Here is an 18,463-nt window from a genome sequence, read left to right on the forward strand (position 1 = left end):
CATTAGAAGAGGCACAGTGCATCATTGTCACTATTTTGTTTACAACATGGCATAGTTACTTTATTTTCACTTTACTCCTTGTATATGGAAACATTCACTATCTCTTGTATAAATAATTTAAAACATGGAACAATATAAAAATAGTATAATATTTTCATAATTATTAATGAAAATATTTCCTCAAATTAAACAAAATCACTTTTCTTTATTCTTAAAATCCACTGAGCAGAACCAGCTAAAAGATTGTTTCTACAATCTGCTTGCAATTTGAGGATTGGATCTATCAGGAAGTTGCAGATCCAAATCTTCGTCATTGATACTTCTAAAGCACTGATCCACCATTTCTTCGCTAACCAGCTCCAGCTTTGAAGGTTCCCACTAGTTAATAAAGTAAAAAAGAAAGCACATTGATAAACTCATATTCGTATATAACATAATAATTTAAATCTATGTTTGTTTTTGGTTAATAATCAAAATCTATCTTGAAAGCTTAACAGAGATACTGTTAAATTCTTACCTTTGGCTGCTTGTCTTTATCAAACAGCTTTGCTCTTGAACCCTTTGCATGTGTTAAAGTTGAAGAAATTGGGTAGAAAAAAATCGGAGTTATTAGTTACAAAAATTAAATTAACATGCACGCGGACAGACAAATATACGTGAGATTTAACTTTGTTCTTTTTTTTAAGTGAAAAGATATATAAAGGTGAACATTTATTTACCGTTGATCTAAAGTTAAATATATTTAGAATATATTTAAATTTAAATTAAAAATGAATAAATCTTTACTTTCTTAATTTATATATCTTTTTACTTTAAAAAAGCTAAATCATTCTATGTACCATCTTCAAGGAACATAAGCAAAAGTTTATGTACAATTAACCTCATAACTATTTCTAAAAGGAAAAAAAAAACCACAAATTGTACAGAATTACCAACTCTATACAGAAAATTCAGAAACATGTCATAAATTTACTGTTCAGAAATATTTTGTTTTGCTTGACTAAAGAGAGTTGTTCCAAAACAATTACCTCGTAAAAATCATTGCTAACAGTTCTTCTGACGATGTGGGCGCCAATGGTGTAATCCCGGTAAAGACATTGTTCAATATTTTGCACTCGGCCTATTCTGATCTAATAAGGAATTCAAGATTTTTAAGATTCTTATTAATTATATTCATAAAGATTATAATAAGTAAACAAGATTTTTTTACTTACTGATTTCAAAAATATTTTGAGGCTCAAGGGACTAGCCGATCGCATGGAGTTTAATGCAATTGTGATCCACTCTTCTGCTGCATTTTCTGATTCCTTTTCCTAAACATCAAAGTAATCATATGATTCAAATGATATTATATACCAATTATTCAGCCCTGTTGAAGGACTACACAATATTGCAAATTAGCACACAAAGAATAAAATGCTTTTTCATATATGCTAACCAAGCATGCAATAATTTCCTCCACTGATCCTTTTGAGAAACATTTGTTTATAGTCTCCAATCTGTTAAGATAATAAAATTTTACGTTAGTAGATTAATAATAAATAAATAAATGATTGTAAGTAAGTGGGTTATAAAACTAAATAGCTTTGAAATTGTTTATAGTTTTTCATTGTTTACCACTTTAATTACCTTCTAAATGAGCTGCATTCCTTCACAACTGCTATCTCCGTGAATGTTTCTATAACTGCGGCAATTGGTGTATTGGAAGAAGTAACAGTTTGTAGGACATTTTCTAGTATATTTAGCTTCTGTTACACGAGAAAAAATAAAATAAAAAATCGATTGAATTGAGATATAAGAAATTCAATTATTTTTGTTCAGATAAACATATCTTTTAACTATTTCAAAAATTAAATTGAGGGTTTAGTTATTTTTTAAAATACCCTTCATGATAAGAAAACAAATTTTAAATTTTTTTTATTTTTAACTTTAGTGTGGATTTTCAAATTTTAAAATATGTTTAAAATTGATTTTCAAAAATTAAATTCTAAAACTTATATAAAAAAATGGTTTTGAAAAAGTTAAGTTTAGAAACATGCATAAAAATCTTAGTTCCAGAAGAGTGGACTCCTAATTCTTAAAATTTATTTTTCAAAAAAGTTAATAATTCTGAAAATTAATTTTCAGAGGTATGAAAAACTAATTTTTGAAAGAGTAAAATTTTAATTTTAAAAAAGTCAAATTTTAATTTGAGAATTTTATTTGCAAAAATAGTTAATAATTCTAAAAATAAATTTCTGAAAGTATTAAAACAAATTTTAAAATTTTATCTTTGGAATTGTAGAATCTTGATTTCAAAAATTAATTTCTAAAGTGTTAGATTATAATTTCAAAATTTTATTCACAGTAAAGTGTCGAAGTTGATAGATTGACAGATACATTATAATATATTATTTAACGATAAATTAATTTTTTATAATACATTCAAAGAATGTAGTGATAAAAAAAAATGAAACTTAAAGCAAAATAGAGGAAGAACAAATGTAATAGAGACAAAGTAAAAAAAATAAAATACAATTTGAAAAAAATAGAAAAACTTAGAAGTTGTTAATTTATTAAAATATTATTATTTAATCATTCAAATATTTGTTGACAATATTATAAAAATTATTAATGTGTAAAAAGAAAAAAAAATGTGAAAAAAGCCACCAAAAATATTTGAGAACATCTTGTGCTCAAGCCCTTTTCGTTCTTTCTAGAAGAAAAAAAAAAATCCCCTTTCTTTCTTTAGCTTAATCCATGATTTCATTTGCTCATGAGAAAGTAAAGAAAAAACTTTTACAACAAATTAAAGTTAACCTCAGGATCTTTCCGTTAATGGAATCATATTATAATTAATTGAGAAATAATGTTAAATGTATTTTTACCACTGAAGGGACAAAATGAGTGGCTAAACCACATGCTACCATTTCTGCTCCATCTACCTGTGCCCCAGTCAACCCAACATATTCCCCTATCCAAAATAAATAAATAAATAAACAAAGATAAATAAATAAATAAAATTAGAAAAATGTTCCCTAATTAAAGGAAATTAGTAATTTGTAAGATGTAATTAATCTTGGTTACCAAAGTAGCCTGGTAGTCTAGAAAGGAAGTACGATGCACCCACATCTGGAAAAAGCCCTATAGATGCCTCTGGCATTGCAAATACCTACCAATAATCACAAAACCTTATTAAGCATGTGAAAGAAGAAATGCAATTAGCAATTATAGTAAGAATTTTATTTTAATACAATATTAATTTAAAAAATAGTTAATGAATATAATTTTTCTTTTGATTTGATAATTAGTTAATATATGATACAACATAACTATTTTCAACTAGTGACTATATTTAAAATAATGTAAAAAAATTCACTTGGAAATCTAAATCTAACTCTAATTATAGCAAGTTAAATCATACAGCTTTTTCAGTCACAACCCTGAACTTGGTGTTCATGGATAGACCTGCTCCAGCTCCCATGACCAATCCATTAATGAGAGAGACCTTATTTCAGAACAATCAAAACAAAATTATAAATGTGCAAATTCTTTGTAAGGAATCATAATTAAAACCATTAGGTACTTGACAAACTCACCAAAGGCTTTCTGTAGGTTGCTATAAAATACTCCAAAGTTAGCAGTTTCTTGTAAAACAGTGAAGAATAGGTCCAGTGTCCTGCTTCCATGCATGTAGAAGATCAACATTTGTAATAATAAATTACAAAGTAATTCACTTTTGTTACGTGTAGTGTAACCATAATAACATGTACATGTCAATATTTATTGTAATCAGTACAATCAAATTAACGATCAAATTAATTAGCCTAACACTCAATAATTTTTTTATTTTATATAACATTGAAATTATTCTCTATAATGTATAAGAGATTACATTAATCACTTTTAGATCAAGGATATTTGTTAACTAACTATTTTTCTAATGTCACGCGTAATATGTAATAAGTACGTAATCCTGTAATTTGTTTAAAAAGTTATGAACTGTTAATTTAACGCTTAGTTTGAATGTTTATATCAAATATTTTATATAAATTAAAAAATAATTATACTATATTTATATAGAATGTCTAGTATAAATACTGTTAATAAAAAAAAGTAGTGATTTGTAAAATATTCACAGCACCATATAAACTTAACCGATTAAACATATTGTTTATTGAGCAAGTCTTGGATAAATTGTACCTGCAAGAGAACAAGTGATTACTGATACTATATCGCCACCAGCAGAAAAAGCTTTTCCATTAGCCTATTAGATGAAAATAATTATGTATCAGATTATTCACACATAAACAAAAAATGAAGTCACATTCAATTTGGTATGGCCATTTCCCTAATCCAAAAGAAGATTCATTGAAATATTAATTACCTTCAATATCACAAGTTGCACAGAATGGTCGTTCTCATAGGCCTGTAAATTCTTTTTTATTTGACAAATCTGCCAATAGTGAAAGAAGATATTAAAATATTAATTACATTAAGAAATTTTTATATGTGCCTGTGTTTTTTGGGTGGGTGGGTGAGTAATTAACTTACCATGTCATGATTAAGGGTATTTAGCTTCTTAGGTCTGTTCAGAATCACTGTCTTTACATCGGAATTTCCAGTGAACAGTACCTTCAAACACGAATATACCATACAATTATACTAACAGCATATTAAAATTAAACTATGAAAATTATGAGTAAATAAAAAAAACTTAAATAAATTTTTGAATTTTTAAAATATATGAAATTTTAATTTATTTTAATTTTGTATTCTTATAGTTATTAATTTTAGTCTTTTTTTATCAATGCAATTTTTTAAAAAAAGTCAGATAACATAAAAATTTATATATAATAGTTAATCATATCATCAAATAATGATTAACAACTAAAATTAATATTTTTTTAAAATATAAGAACTAAAATTAAAATGATAGTCATAGAGATTAAAATTCAAATTTAATGTATTTGAATGGACAAAAATATATTCAATGCAAAATACTTTAACAGTAGAATATTAAAACCTGGTTTGCTTCTCCGTCAAAGGTGAAACTCAGAGCCATTATATTATATCGTCTTGCAGTGTAGTTCTGTAATGAAAAGATTTTATGAACGAGACATGCAATAAACTACTCAATATATAGCACAACTGACAAAGAACATGTTTCCATAGTAGTCACACGTTGGTGTGAATCATGCACTGAAATTAATGCAAATTCAGCATGAGATTGACAATATATCAGTGACGTGTTTGATCTTAATTCCCAAACGTCAATACCCATATTTTCCAAATTATTTTGTCTGAAATATTAACAATACTAGCTAGTTTAATGATATACGATTCATACCTTTGACTGAAAAACCTCTATCTTATCGAAAATCTTTGCACATAAATTAATTTGTTAACTCCTTATGACTCAAATAATTATTATAGATGACTGAAATGTTATCATCACGTGTATAAATATATAATCGTCAATGGTAGGATATATCGTTTTAACTAAGAATAGAATAAATAATTTTGTTTTCTTAAGATAGTTTTTAGAAATTAACAAGTTAAACTTGATCTATTTTTAAACAGTGTCAAATTCTATTTAATTTGAATGTGGAATAACTCATTAATATTTAATTTTATAAATTTTATGCTTTTAGTATGATGTTACTTATGTAAATTATTGAAACTTGAACTTCATCACAGATTAAATTAAAATTAAAATGGCACCAATTGGCATTGGTTCAAATAAAATTAAAATTTGACTTTTCATTTATAACAATTAAATTAGGCACGAGAATCAGGCATGTTAGTATTAACCAACAAAATTTTAGTTAATATCTGAAATTTTTGGCAAAATGATTCAATGAACTTGATGGTCGCTTCCACAAAGTTTTGTCTAAGAGTTTTTTTGGTATGGTAAACGTTCAAACATTTAGTCGAAAATAATATTCAAGTGTTTATGCTTAGAAATCGTTTCAACACTTCACAGGGATCTTACTAATATGGCATGAATTGCATGGTTCTTTATTTATTAAAAAAATTGTTAATTTTCAAACCAAGGGTAGCCAATCCAGTGGATTTTATTATGCAATAAATAAAATGCAACATATTATATGAAAAAATGTATTTATATAATTTTTTAATAAGGTATAAAATGTTATATAAATAATATAACATACTGTAACAATATTTTAATTTAGTTTTTTTTTAATAGAAAACAGAGCCAAACAACCCAAACAATAGAACAAATAAATTAGGTATAGGACCTAGGCCATAAGAACCCAATAGTATCCATCCTTAATATATGATCTAAGGAAGGAAAAGTCTCATTAAAGTAACAAAAAGGCAAATCAATCTCAGGTCCTATTTTAATTAACCAATCATCACTTTGATTAGTCTCTCTAAAACTATGATTGAACCTAATAAAAGGAATACATTTAAGAAGCTTCATAATCTCATTAATTACAAAAAAGTAAGTGTGGGAGCTCCTCTGAACATTGACAATTAGAGAAATAGCAATCTTGGAATCACACTATATCCAAATGAAGTTGATTTTCCTAGAAGTAACCAGTTGAAGACCCCAATATGTTCCCCATAGTTCTACAACCAAAGGAGTACAGGGATGTAGGGATTTATAAAATCCGACAATGAAAGTGTCTTTACTGTCTTGGATAAGGCCTCCACAACTAGTAGAAGTTGAACCTTGAAAAACTGAATCATCGGTATTGAGCTTGAGATGACCATCTGGAGGATGCTGCCATTTAACATAACTTTGAGTCTCATGGACTTCAGCAAGCCTCTTTTGGTTCTCCCTACCACATAAATGAAATTAATCCAAGTTATAAAAAATTTGATGCAATAGAGCCTCAGTGTATAGAGGAGAATTTTGGAAAATAAAACACTTTCTATTTTCCTATAAGTTCCATATAGTAAACCCAAAAATTGTACTCCAGAAGGGATATAGTGGAAAGTTTTTAGCGGAGAGGTTATAAACTAATCAAGCAGATAGGCCAATATTGAAAAAAGAGACCTATTTATCAGGTGTGAGAATATGTTTCCAAATAGTTTTAGCTACCCAGCAGTCCTTAAAGACGTGAATTACAAATTCAGGTTCTTCCATCTAGACCACTCAAGGGAATCAGTTATTTTACAATGAAATCTCTCCTCATTAGTAAGCAACCTTCCATGAGCAATTTTCCAAAGAAAAAAGGAAATCCTAGGGGGCCTTCCTATTTCCAAACTAAATTGAATAACTGAATTTTCAAGGTTAATATGATTAATATCAGAAATTAAGTTGTATGCAGATTTAAGGGAAAAGGTATCATTATTAGAATAATTCCAAAAGTCATTAGGAGACGTGATAAGCCTCCAACACAGTTTCATTATTGAAATTAAGTTGACCCATAAGTCATTAGGAGACGTGATAAGCCTCCAGCACAGCTTCATTATGAAAGCCTGATTAACCATATTAATATTTTTAAAACCCAATACCCTAGTATTCTTAGGAGTACAATTTTTTTTCCAGCCTATAAGGTGACATTTTCTACCATTCAAAGATCTCCAAATAAATTTCTTACAAATATTATTAATTTATTTGTAGATAGCTTTAGGAATAATCATTGTTTGCATAAAGTAATTTGATATACTCATAATATAGGCCTGGACAAGAGTAACTCTTCTAGCAAGAGATAAGGAGTTCATTTTCCAAAGAGCAAGCTTCTTTTTAATCTTATCAATTATAAAGGAAAAATTATTCTTGGAAGGGCTGAGATGACTTACTAAATTGAGAAAAAAACTCAAGGTAAGACTCATATCCTGCCTTAGAGTAGCATCATAGTTTTTTAAAACATAAACACAAGATTTTTCCTTGTTAACAGAGAGACCTGAAGTAGTACAGAAACTTTGAAAGACAGAAATAATTGTCTCAGTATTTTGCCTATCAGCCTTGGCCATAAAGATTACATCATCAGCAAAAAAGAGGTAAGACAGACTGGGACCAGCGAAACTAAAAGAAAAAAGGGACCAATTACCACTGTTGATTTGGTCCTAAATTAGGTGGGCTAATTTTTCTACACACATTACAAATATATAAGGAGATATAGGGTCCTCTTGTCTAATCACCCTAGTTGGTTTGAAACTCTCAGTCATGCAATTATTCCAATTTATAGACATAGAGGTAGAAGATATACAATTATTTATAAGCTCAATAATTTTAGAATTAAATACGATTTCCTGAATGGTGTCAGCAATAAATTTCCATCTAAGTTTATCATAAGCTTTTTCTAAATCAAGATTGGTAATCATGAAACCATTCCTATTTTTCAGTTTATCAAAAGAGTGAACAGTTTCTTGGATAATTATGGTGTTATCCGTACCCTGCTTGCCAGGAATAAAGCTAGTTTAATTAATTGATATGAGATAGGGTAAGGAACCTCTAATTCTATTGGCCAAGATTTTTGTTATGATTTTATAATTGATATTACATAAACTGATAGGCCTAAAGTGTTTAACAAGTTCAAGATTATCAATCTTAGGAAGGAGAGTAATAACAGTATTATTAACAGTATAAATATCAAGGGATTATTAAAAATGTTTGTGACAAAATTTTAGATAAAGGGACCTAAAACATTTCACTGTTTTTTAAAAAACAAGGCATGTAAGCCATTAGGGCCAGGAGATTTATAACTACCTATGCTAAAAAGAGCAGTATTAACTTCTTCTAAGGTTAATTTAGAGTTGAGTATAGTCAAGTCAATTTCTCTAAGGGAAAAATCTAGTAATAATGAGAAGAGAATTCTCACTAGGGTAGGGGTCAAAATAGATATCACTAAAATAATTCACAATAAGGTTTTGGAGTTTTAGAGAATCATACTCCCACTCATTCTTTCCATTTCGAAGGGCCTCAATCTGGTTTTTTTGTCTGTGGATAATAGCAGCCTTGAGAAAAAAAGTTAGTATTTCTATCCCTAAGCCTAATCCACTTAGACTTGTATTGGTGAAACCAATAAACTTCCTCAGAATCTAAGATTTTTTTGGTAATCTATTGAAAGAGATTTCATAAAGTTACAAAGATAGGGATTATTTATTTTAGCTAAAACGCCGGAGATACTCCTAATCCTATTCAAGAGGCACTTTTTCTTTTTGAAGATACTACCAAAAACATTTAGGTTTCAATCAAAAATGTTATTTGTGAAGGTATTAACATTCTCATTCCAGGACTTAGAAGCTACCCAAGAGTGTTTTACTTTATTCACAAAGTCGTCATGGGTCAACAGAGATAATTTTTTGCTGAACATATATACTAACCCCAAAACATGGGTAGGTAAATAATTATGAATGTGATTGATAAACAGAAAAATAAAAAAATTGGACCCTAATTTGATTTCAACTTTACCATTAATCATTGACTAGCCACATTAGAAGAGGCACAGTGCATCATTGTCACTATTTTGTTTACAACATGCCATAGTTATTTTATTTTTACTTTACTCCTTGTATATGCAAACATTCAACTATCTCTTGTATAAATAATTTAAAACATGGAACAACATAAAAATAGTATAATATTTTCATAATTATTAATGAAAATATTTCCTCAAATTAAACAAAATTATTTTTCTTTATTCTTAAAATCCACTGAGCAGAACCAGCTAAAAGATTGTTTCTACAATCTGCTAGCAATTTGAGAATTGGATCTATCAGGAAGTTGCAGACACTCCAAATCCTCGTCATTGATACTTCTAAAGCACTGATCCACCATTTCTTCGCTAACCAGCTCCAGCTTTGAAGGTTCCCACTAGTTAATAAAGTCAAAAAGAAAGCACATTGATAAACTCATATTCGTATATAACATAATAATTTAAATCTATGTTTGTTTTTGGTTAATAATCAAAATCTATCTTGAAAGCTTAACAGAGATACTGTTAAATTCTTACCTTTGGCTTGTTGTCTTTATCAAACAGCTTTGCTCTTGAACCCTATGCCCACGCGTTTTTTGTTGAACCAAAGGGGAATCATTAGTCACATAAAATTCATCTCTATATTCTAATTCATTGTTAATATTCTATCATTCTATTGTGTCTATGTCATTATAAAATAAATAAGAGCCCTGTAAAAATATTCTAGTTATATATATATAACATTAATAAGTAGTACATTTTTATTAAAAATTACGGGAAGGACAAGCTTTTATATTTTTTAATATTTTTTAGTTTAATTATGTTAAAATAGAAGAATTACAAATATATTTAAACTTATTTTTTATTTATTAAATAATATCCATTGTTTTCTAATACAAGAAAGCAAATACTAATTTAATAAAAATATATGTTAAAATAGTAATATTATCCAACGGGATTGTTCTTTACGAAATATACACGTTGTCTAAATCAAATATATATATATATATATATATATATATATTAAAAAATAAAAACTAAATATTTAAAAAATATTATTACTGTGTTTTTAGTGTAATTCTTAATGCATCTTTTAACATTATTTTTAATAAAAAATATTTTAAATTATACGATCAATCCTCTTAATTATTGACTTAAGATGACTCGAATAAAATTACTTTCTTAAGTGAAGTTGCTGATATATATACCTCAAAGAAATCATTGCTAACAGTTCTTCTCAGGAAGTGGAAGGCAATGTTATAATCGCGATAAAGACATTGATCAATGTTTTGTGCCTGCCCTTTTCTGATCTAAAAGCCATCAAATTCATGATTTCAGCACTCACTACTATTGCAAAATCAGCATAATTAATTATTACAGTTAAATAATATTTTAATTTTATGTTTAATCCAGAAAAAATTAGTAGATTATATAATCATTGGTTTTGTTTCAATTGGGTAATAACATATATTTTTTCTCTTAAAAAATTATTGTTTATTTCTTTTTTATAAACTTCAACAAAAATATAACATTTTTTAAATCTAGTTTAAATAATGTTTTGATCTCTATACTTGACTCGAATTTGTAAAATAGTCTTACATGTAAAAAAATTATAAATTAGTCTTCATAAGTATATTTATTTTTGATTTAATCTCTGCCATTAAGTTTAGAGTAAAAGACGTTAAATAAGTAAATGACTAAATTAAAAATAAATGTAGTATGAGAATTAATTTACAAATTTTTTACACATGCAAGGACTAACTTACAAAATTTTACGTATAGAAACTAACTTATAAATTTGAGTCAAAGTATTTTTATAAATTTGTGATACATCTTTGGTTTGTATCTTGATTTTGATGGTGTTGAGTGAGTGGGTAAAGGTATAAATAAATGCGTTGGTAATTTTGTTGCTAACAACAACAATGATGATGCATTAAAAAACGAATAAAGTTTTGATGAGTGATTGAGGTTTCGGGTAGGTGGGTATGGATGTAGGTATAGGTAAAAGTGAGGGTGAAGATGGTGAAGTGGTTGAGAAGAGAAGAGAATTTAATGAAGATTATTAATAGTTGATTGAGTTTTTGGGATGAGAAGTTAAGAGAAAAAAAGACTTTGATCTCCATTGAAGTTTACGCAAAGGTAGAAGAAGAATGAAGATAGTAGAATTAGAAGTGAAGGCGAAGGGAGGGTGTGGGTGAATCACAAAATTAATATACAAATCAAAGGTGTATTGCAAATTTATAAAAATACTTTTAACTCTGATTTGTAAGTTTATCCCTATATGTAAAATTTTGTAAGTTAGTATCTATATGTAAAAAATTTATAAATCAATCTTCATATTACATTTATTCTTAATTTAGTCCCTTACTTATTTAACGTCATTTACTCTAAACTTAACGACAGATTAAATAAAAAATAAATTTATATATGAAGATTGATTTATAAATTTTTTATATATAAGAACTAATTTACAAATTCAAGTCAAATATATGGACCAAAATATTATTTAAACCTTTAATTATCTATTTTTTTATAATTTTCTTCTGCCTCCTCTTGACCTCACATTTGCTTTTGTCACCATTCTTTTCTATTTAAATTGTAACAAAAATTTTCTTTTTTCTTGTTTCTTTTTTACTCCGTTTACATTCACATGTCTACAACTCATTCTTGGACCTCCTTCAAACTTCAACAAAATCTTTAAAAAAATTAAGAAACGAGCTAACAATGGTGGTACTAAAGTCATTGTCATCACTTTATTTTCTATCTTTTCCTATGATTTCAAAAATTAACCAAAAAAATTCAACATAAAAGTTTTTTTTTTTTTTTTTGGTTAAAGTCTAAGAAGAGAGAAATGAGATGCAGGAAGATGTGAATAAGGGATAAAAAAAATTAAGGGAAGGAAAGAGAGAATTTTTATAGAAGTTCAAAAGGAAAAAAGAATGTGTCATAGAGGCATTGGATAAAAGGTAGGAGAAGGAGGAAGAGAAAAAAGAAATTTGTTTGTTAGAGTCTAAAGAGAAAAAGAAAAATGGATCATGCAAGTGTGGATGAAAAGTTAAAAACAAAGACAAAGAATAAAAGATTGTGGAGAGGTGGATGAGGGATAAGAGAAAAATAAAATAAAATTAGTAAAAAATACTGTATTTTAAATGGAGTTCAAAAAAAGAAGATAAACAACAATATTTTTAAGAAAAATTATTTAAAATAATTTTATAAGTTAAAAGATGAAAATAATAGAAAATTAAATCAAAATAAAATTAAGAGTTAAGAGATTAATTTACTAATTTTAATTTTAATTTTAATTATTATATAATGTGAATCTAAATGACTTGGATACTCATTAATATTGAGACCGATCATTAAGGGAGTGTTCTATATATACTTACTGATTTCAGAAATATCTTGAGGCTAGTTGGAGAAGATGAACGCATGTAGCTTAATGCATTTGTTATCCATTTTTCTGCACCATTTTGTAATTCATTTTCCTATAATCATATGATTCAAAATCTTACTAAGTATGGCACAACGGAAGAATTAATACATAATATATGTATCTTGTTTGGTGCATATGTGTACTTAATTACTTACCAAGGATTGAATTATTTCCTCCACCGTCCCTTTTGAGAAACATCTGTTTATAGCCTCTAATCTGCTTTTTAAATCAAGTGAAACAGTTCGTCATCAAATCTCAAAAGGCACAAAATTTTAAGAGAAGGATCATAATTATTCAAGATCATACCTCCTAAATGGACTCTGTTCTTTCACATTTGCTTTCTCTGCGAACTTTTGTATAAGTGCAGCAATTGTTGAAACATTTGAAGTATTAACAGCTTGTAAAGCATTTTCCAACGAATTTAGTTTCTATAATACAGAAAAAATTGAATGATATTATTGAATAATAATGCTTAAATTTACATTATAAACTCAATCACAATATAACTATCATAATGGGAGTATGTTGATTGAAAAACTAGAGAGCTAAACTTAGGTTTACCTCTGAAGGCACAAAATGTGTGGCTAAACCACATGCTGCAATTTCTGCTCCATCCAAAAGTGCTCCAGTCAACCCTAAGTATTCCCCTGCATATAATTGAGCATGAGAGATAAATTGTAGGTTAATCAATGCACATCTATGAATAAAAAGAAAAAAAAAAAAAACATATACATTTTCTTACGACATCTAGTAATTTTATTTTTTTTCAATTAATCCCTTTTGAAGATAAAAAATTTATGAAAAAAAAATGGAAACAAGGGAACCATATAGCTCACTAAGACTTCATAATTATAGTTACCTTTTTTTATTAATAGACTCCTGTCTGTTAATCCTTGTTTTTCTTTTATTGAGAAACCATAGATAGAAAAATGAATTTCTAATTGAAAACTAGATTTCAACAAGCTAATTATTAAGCTAATCGATATTAAAGCTATGAGAATATATTGTGCATTATGAGTAACGTATAAACCACGATCACACACACACCCACATATTGCTACAAATAAGAAAAATGTGTAATCCCCTTACCAAAATAGCCAGGAAGCCTAGAGAGGAAGTAGTTTGCACCCACATCAGGAAAAAGTCCAACAGATGCCTCTGGCATGGCAAATACCTACGTACAAATAATAATATATGTCTTGGTAGAATCTTAGAATTGATGAAACGTAATTTTGGTTTAGTTCTCATGCCAATGGGACATTTACAAGGGCTGATCAAACATTTATATTCTAGAGTGGCATGCTATATTTGTCATTTAAAATTTTCAACACAGGTTCAATAAAACTGAAAGATATCAGTGTATAATAATTCAAGAAACAATACTGAAACTTAATTTAGCCACAATATTTTTTGGATGATTAATGAAAAATATCATTTGGTGTTCTAACTTCTAATTAATTAGGTCTAAGAAGTGAAGAGAAACATACAGCCTTTTCAGTCACAACCCTGAACCTTGTGTGTATGGACAGACCTGCTCCTGCTCCCATCACAACACCGTTGATGAGAGAGACCTGATTCCACAACCATTGAAACAAAAGTATTCAAATATGTGATAAAGATATTAAAGAATTTGAGCAATTTATAGATAAGTTTTAACTCCAAAAGAAAAATAATATAAAAATAAATATAATTTTTTTATAAGTTACAAATTATTTATGCTTTTATATTTTAAAAAAATTAAATGCCAAGACTTTTAAAATAATAAAAAAGGATAAGTTGATTTAAATTTATAAAAAAATTGATTTCTTTTATTACTTAATTCTTAACTCTTATAAAATAACAAGTTTATTTAAACTCTACTTAAACCAACTCACCGTAGGCTTCTTATAGGTTGCTATCCAATAATTCAAAGTAAGCAATTTCTTGTAAAAGCTAGCAGCATAGGTCCAGTGTCCTGGAGAATGACATATGTTGTTAAATATCACAAAAGGATTTAATTAATTAAGAGTTAAGACTTGTTTGTTTCCAAATTTTGAAAAAAAAAATTAATTCTCAAACTTTCAATTCAAATGACATATTTTAATAAAAATATATAATTCAGATTAATTTAATTATACATAAATTTCAATTTCATTCACCCGTTCAAAATAAATTTCAGCAAATTTAATTTTAAACTAAATAAACACTGAATTTGTTTATGTGACACCATAATCTCAAAAACCACTAAAATAAGAACATAATCATTTATAGCTTATTTGTACTTCTTATTTTTTGAACTTCATAATTCATCATGTTATTGTAGCATGCTGCAGTGTTAGGGAATTTTCTCATTACTTCTGCTAGTTTAATTTCAGATAATTCATGTACCTGCAGCTGAAGATGTAATCACTGATATCAGATCACCACCAGCACAGAAACCTTTTCCGTTGCCCTAGTTAACACCGGAAAACAAAGGATAGTTACTACAATGATGGATCGATGTGGAAACTAATATATACAACAATCATCTTACCTCGCACTTCTATCTCGTTGTTGTATAAAAACTTATACAAATTAAGTAATTGTACAAATGCAACGTCTTTATAAAACAACGTAAATATTGAACTAACTAAACAAGAAAAAAAAAATGAAGAAACTTCATAAACAGCTCAAAAACAAAATATTTGACTGAAAATGAAACTGAAAATTTAATATCATATGGCCATTCCCATGATCAATCCAACAAGATAATAAAAAAAAGCTCCCCATGTTGCTTTACCTTCAATATCACAAGTTTGACTGAAGAGTCAGTCTCATACAACTCTAAATTCCTTTTTATCTGACAAATCTGCAAAACCAAAAAAAAAAAAAAAAGTGTCATTCACTTACTACGAAAGGACTATATTCTTCTTTTGATTTTGTTCACAATAATTCATTTTTAACTTCAAATTATCCTTGGTCACTCATCCATGCATCTAGCATATGAAAATTATATCCTTTAATAGCTAAGCCACTTGAGACCTCAAATGAGAGCTCCATTAATTTTCCCGTGATCTTGTAAATTTAAAAATAGTAGATCCTAAGCAATGTAATTTATATTTGAGATATTTAAGAATTGGCTCTATGAACTTACCATTTCATGGTTAAGGATATTTAGCTTCTGAGGTCTATTTAGTGTCACTACCTTCACACAAGAATTTCCTGTGAAAAGTACCTATAAAGAAACAAAGTCATTCAATCAGAGGAGATATATAATATGGAGCTTGGTATAATTAATTAATTTGAATAATAATTATCAAAGTTAATTTTTTTTCTGTTGTCGAGTCCTTCGCTCTTTCAGCTCTGTAAATTAGATTTTTCTTGATGTATAAATCCTCTAGTATAAAAAAGATTAACATTTTCGGGATAAACAAGAGGGACAAAAGAAGATGGTAGTTGCATATCAGTGAGAAACAAGTGCTTTCAAGACATAAACAAGAGGGACAAAAGAAGATGGTAGTTGCATCGGTAAGAAACAAGTGCTGCTAACTAACCACCATATTAAGTACGTACTTGTCTACTTGATATAAAGCTTATGCACCCTTACACGATATATATATATATATATATATATATATATATATATATATATATATATATATATATAATCTTATTTTAACAGATCAATTTTATTATTCTAATAAAAAGATTGATGGAATGGAATATACCTATTAAAAAAAAAAACTTAATTCATTTTTAAAAAAACTAATTTCAGAAAAAAAAAATCCAAGTCTTACAAGAAATATTTTAATTTGATCATATGTTCCTAGATAACATTAAACATCTTAACACACATGACCTAGTCATGCTTAAATTTGGACAGATACAGTGCACGTAGTTAATAAGATTACATATCTGAGAGTAAACCCAATATAAAAACTGAAATTGAATAGGTTTTGATGGCATAATAAAACACAGAGCTTAATTCACTTATAAAGAATATCTTGATCATATTTTTAGTTAATATGATACATCTTGACAATACATTTAGAAGATTATGGGTACTGTTGTTCAGAAGCGTCATGAAAAATTATAATTTACACAAAATAAAAGGATTTTTCAATGGAAAGCAGGAAAAAACCTGGTTTTGTTCTTCGTTGAAGTTGAGACTCAAGGCCATCGTTGCACAGTACAATATTCTACAATGAGATAGTTTGGAAAGTGAGGTGCATATTTGAGCTGAATAAACTCTTATTTAAATCTTACGCATATATCGAATAGGTCGTCGGCTTCTGCCAGCTAATGCTTTATGGAAAGTGTTAATCAATGTTCAAGGCACTCAAATTAAAAGTAGATTTTTTTATTAAGAAATTAATAATGTTATATTTATTTTATAATTGTTAATATATTCTAACGTAATTTTTAATAATATAAACTTGGTGTATCTTTATAAATACGTTAAAAATATATAAATATATATATATTTAACTTGAAAATCTTTACAACGTAGTATTATTAAAATAAACGTAAATTCAAGCATGTTCTTATCATTTATTAATTTCTTAATCAAAATTCTTAGAATATCGATTAACAAGACTTTATTAGGAGTATTAGGAGATTTGGTCAAATTCTGTTAATTGTTAAATCAGATTATGTTTATTTTCTTAAGTTAGATTTTCATTCCTATTTTTTGGCAAAAAAATATTTGTACATATATGTTTAGGAGGTTTCCTTTTATTTTAAAAATGTGTTGTGGTGATTCTTGTAAATTACTGGTTGTAAACCTTGTATATATTTATTCTTTCAGCCAATGTAAAGACAAGTGCCTTTTGTTAATTCTTTATGATTTTAGAGTTGGACTCGGTTATGGAAACGACTAAGAATGAAGGTGGGTCACGGTGGAAGAAATAAATCTCTCCTTATGATCTATATTCAAGTGACAACCTAGGAAATCTAGGCTTTTTTATATAAATAATATAATTTTTAAAACTATTTCTTAAAATAAGTTTAATTAAAAACTATTTTTCTTTGGAGTTTTTATTTGTCATATCTATAAGTGTACTGAAGTTCCGTAGATGATAATATTTTTTTATTATTTTTTAAAATGATGTACTCACTCTTGTAATAACACGTGTTAAGTGTAGATTTGGACAATGGTGTTATAGCTAACTTTAGGACGATGCTGCTATTTACTTATCAACCGCAATATTAAGTGAGATGTTGAAACGTGTCATATGTTTAAAAATATTTAAATTTAAAATTTAAGATTATAAATTTAAAAAATACTTACAATTTAAATTCAAAAATATTTAAGATTATAAAGTTTGAAAAATAAAATTAGAAATTGTAAGAATTTAATTTTAATTGTAGTATTAATGATTAATAAAAAAAATTTATGATAAGTTTAATTGACATTTTTTTTATAAAAATATAAATTAAATTTATAATTGATTAAATATAAATACTCAAGATTTAAATTTAAAAAAATTTAAAATCATGATTTTAAAGAAATTAAAATTATGAATTTAAAAATAATGATCTGTTCACTTTCTTCTTTTTTTTATTCTTTTCTTTCCTGCCACCATGAACTTAATTTTATTTTAGTTTTAAACAATTATTTTTTAAATAATGATCACATTTATACAGTATAACTTTGTTCACACTTATAATAATTAATTATGTTTACATTGTACCTAAC

General features: G+C 27.2%; 2 protein-coding genes across 2 annotated transcripts; both read right to left on the minus strand.

The window, feature by feature from the left end:
* Positions 1 to 249: 249 nt before the first annotated feature.
* Positions 250 to 5,044, minus strand: LOC113866706 (probable 3-hydroxyisobutyryl-CoA hydrolase 2). Its single transcript, XM_027501516.1, has 14 exons — positions 5,006 to 5,044; positions 4,534 to 4,614; positions 4,367 to 4,435; positions 4,183 to 4,246; positions 3,579 to 3,658; positions 3,404 to 3,487; positions 3,067 to 3,151; positions 2,868 to 2,953; positions 1,630 to 1,748; positions 1,439 to 1,499; positions 1,215 to 1,313; positions 1,029 to 1,130; positions 518 to 559; positions 250 to 378 (listed from the first exon to the last, which is right to left on the minus strand). The coding sequence occupies exons 1-14, from the start codon at positions 5,042 to 5,044 to the stop codon at positions 250 to 252; spliced, it is 1,140 nt and encodes a 379-aa protein (XP_027357317.1).
* A 1,464-nt stretch (positions 5,045 to 6,508) lies between these two features.
* Positions 6,509 to 16,945, minus strand: LOC113866707 (3-hydroxyisobutyryl-CoA hydrolase 1-like). Its single transcript, XM_027501517.1, has 15 exons — positions 16,907 to 16,945; positions 15,920 to 16,000; positions 15,566 to 15,625; positions 15,175 to 15,238; positions 14,682 to 14,761; positions 14,295 to 14,378; positions 13,897 to 13,981; positions 13,369 to 13,454; positions 13,114 to 13,235; positions 12,963 to 13,023; positions 12,761 to 12,859; positions 10,583 to 10,684; positions 9,912 to 9,953; positions 9,645 to 9,772; positions 6,509 to 6,788 (listed from the first exon to the last, which is right to left on the minus strand). The coding sequence occupies exons 1-15, from the start codon at positions 16,943 to 16,945 to the stop codon at positions 6,509 to 6,511; spliced, it is 1,413 nt and encodes a 470-aa protein (XP_027357318.1).
* Positions 16,946 to 18,463: the final 1,518 nt, after the last annotated feature.

This window comes from Abrus precatorius, unplaced genomic scaffold (assembly GCF_003935025.1).
Source record: "Abrus precatorius isolate BTA unplaced genomic scaffold, Abrus_2018 Scaffold5, whole genome shotgun sequence".
NCBI lineage: Eukaryota > Viridiplantae > Streptophyta > Magnoliopsida > Fabales > Fabaceae > Abrus > Abrus precatorius.

Bases quoted from the DNA above. Each gene is read 5' to 3' on its own strand.
- LOC113866706 (XM_027501516.1), bottom strand. From the start codon at position 5,044: ATGGCTCTGAGTTTCACCTTTGACGGAGAAGCAAACCAG. The intron at 3,488-3,578 runs GTGAGTTTGTCA...TTCTGAAATAAG, and splicing joins CAACCTACAGAAAGCCTTTG to GTCTCTCTCATTAATGGATT. The intron at 560-1,028 runs GTAATTGTTTTG...ACACATGCAAAG, and splicing joins TTAGCAATGATTTTTACGAG to GGTTCAAGAGCAAAGCTGTT.
- LOC113866707 (XM_027501517.1), bottom strand. From the start codon at position 16,945: ATGGCCTTGAGTCTCAACTTCAACGAAGAACAAAACCAG. The intron at 13,236-13,368 runs GTAAACCTAAGT...TCTGTATTATAG, and splicing joins CACATTTTGTGCCTTCAGAG to AAACTAAATTCGTTGGAAAA. The intron at 6,789-9,644 runs GTAGAAACAATC...TTTATGTGGTAG, and splicing joins TCTCAAATTGCTAGCAGATT to GGAGAACCAAAAGAGGCTTG.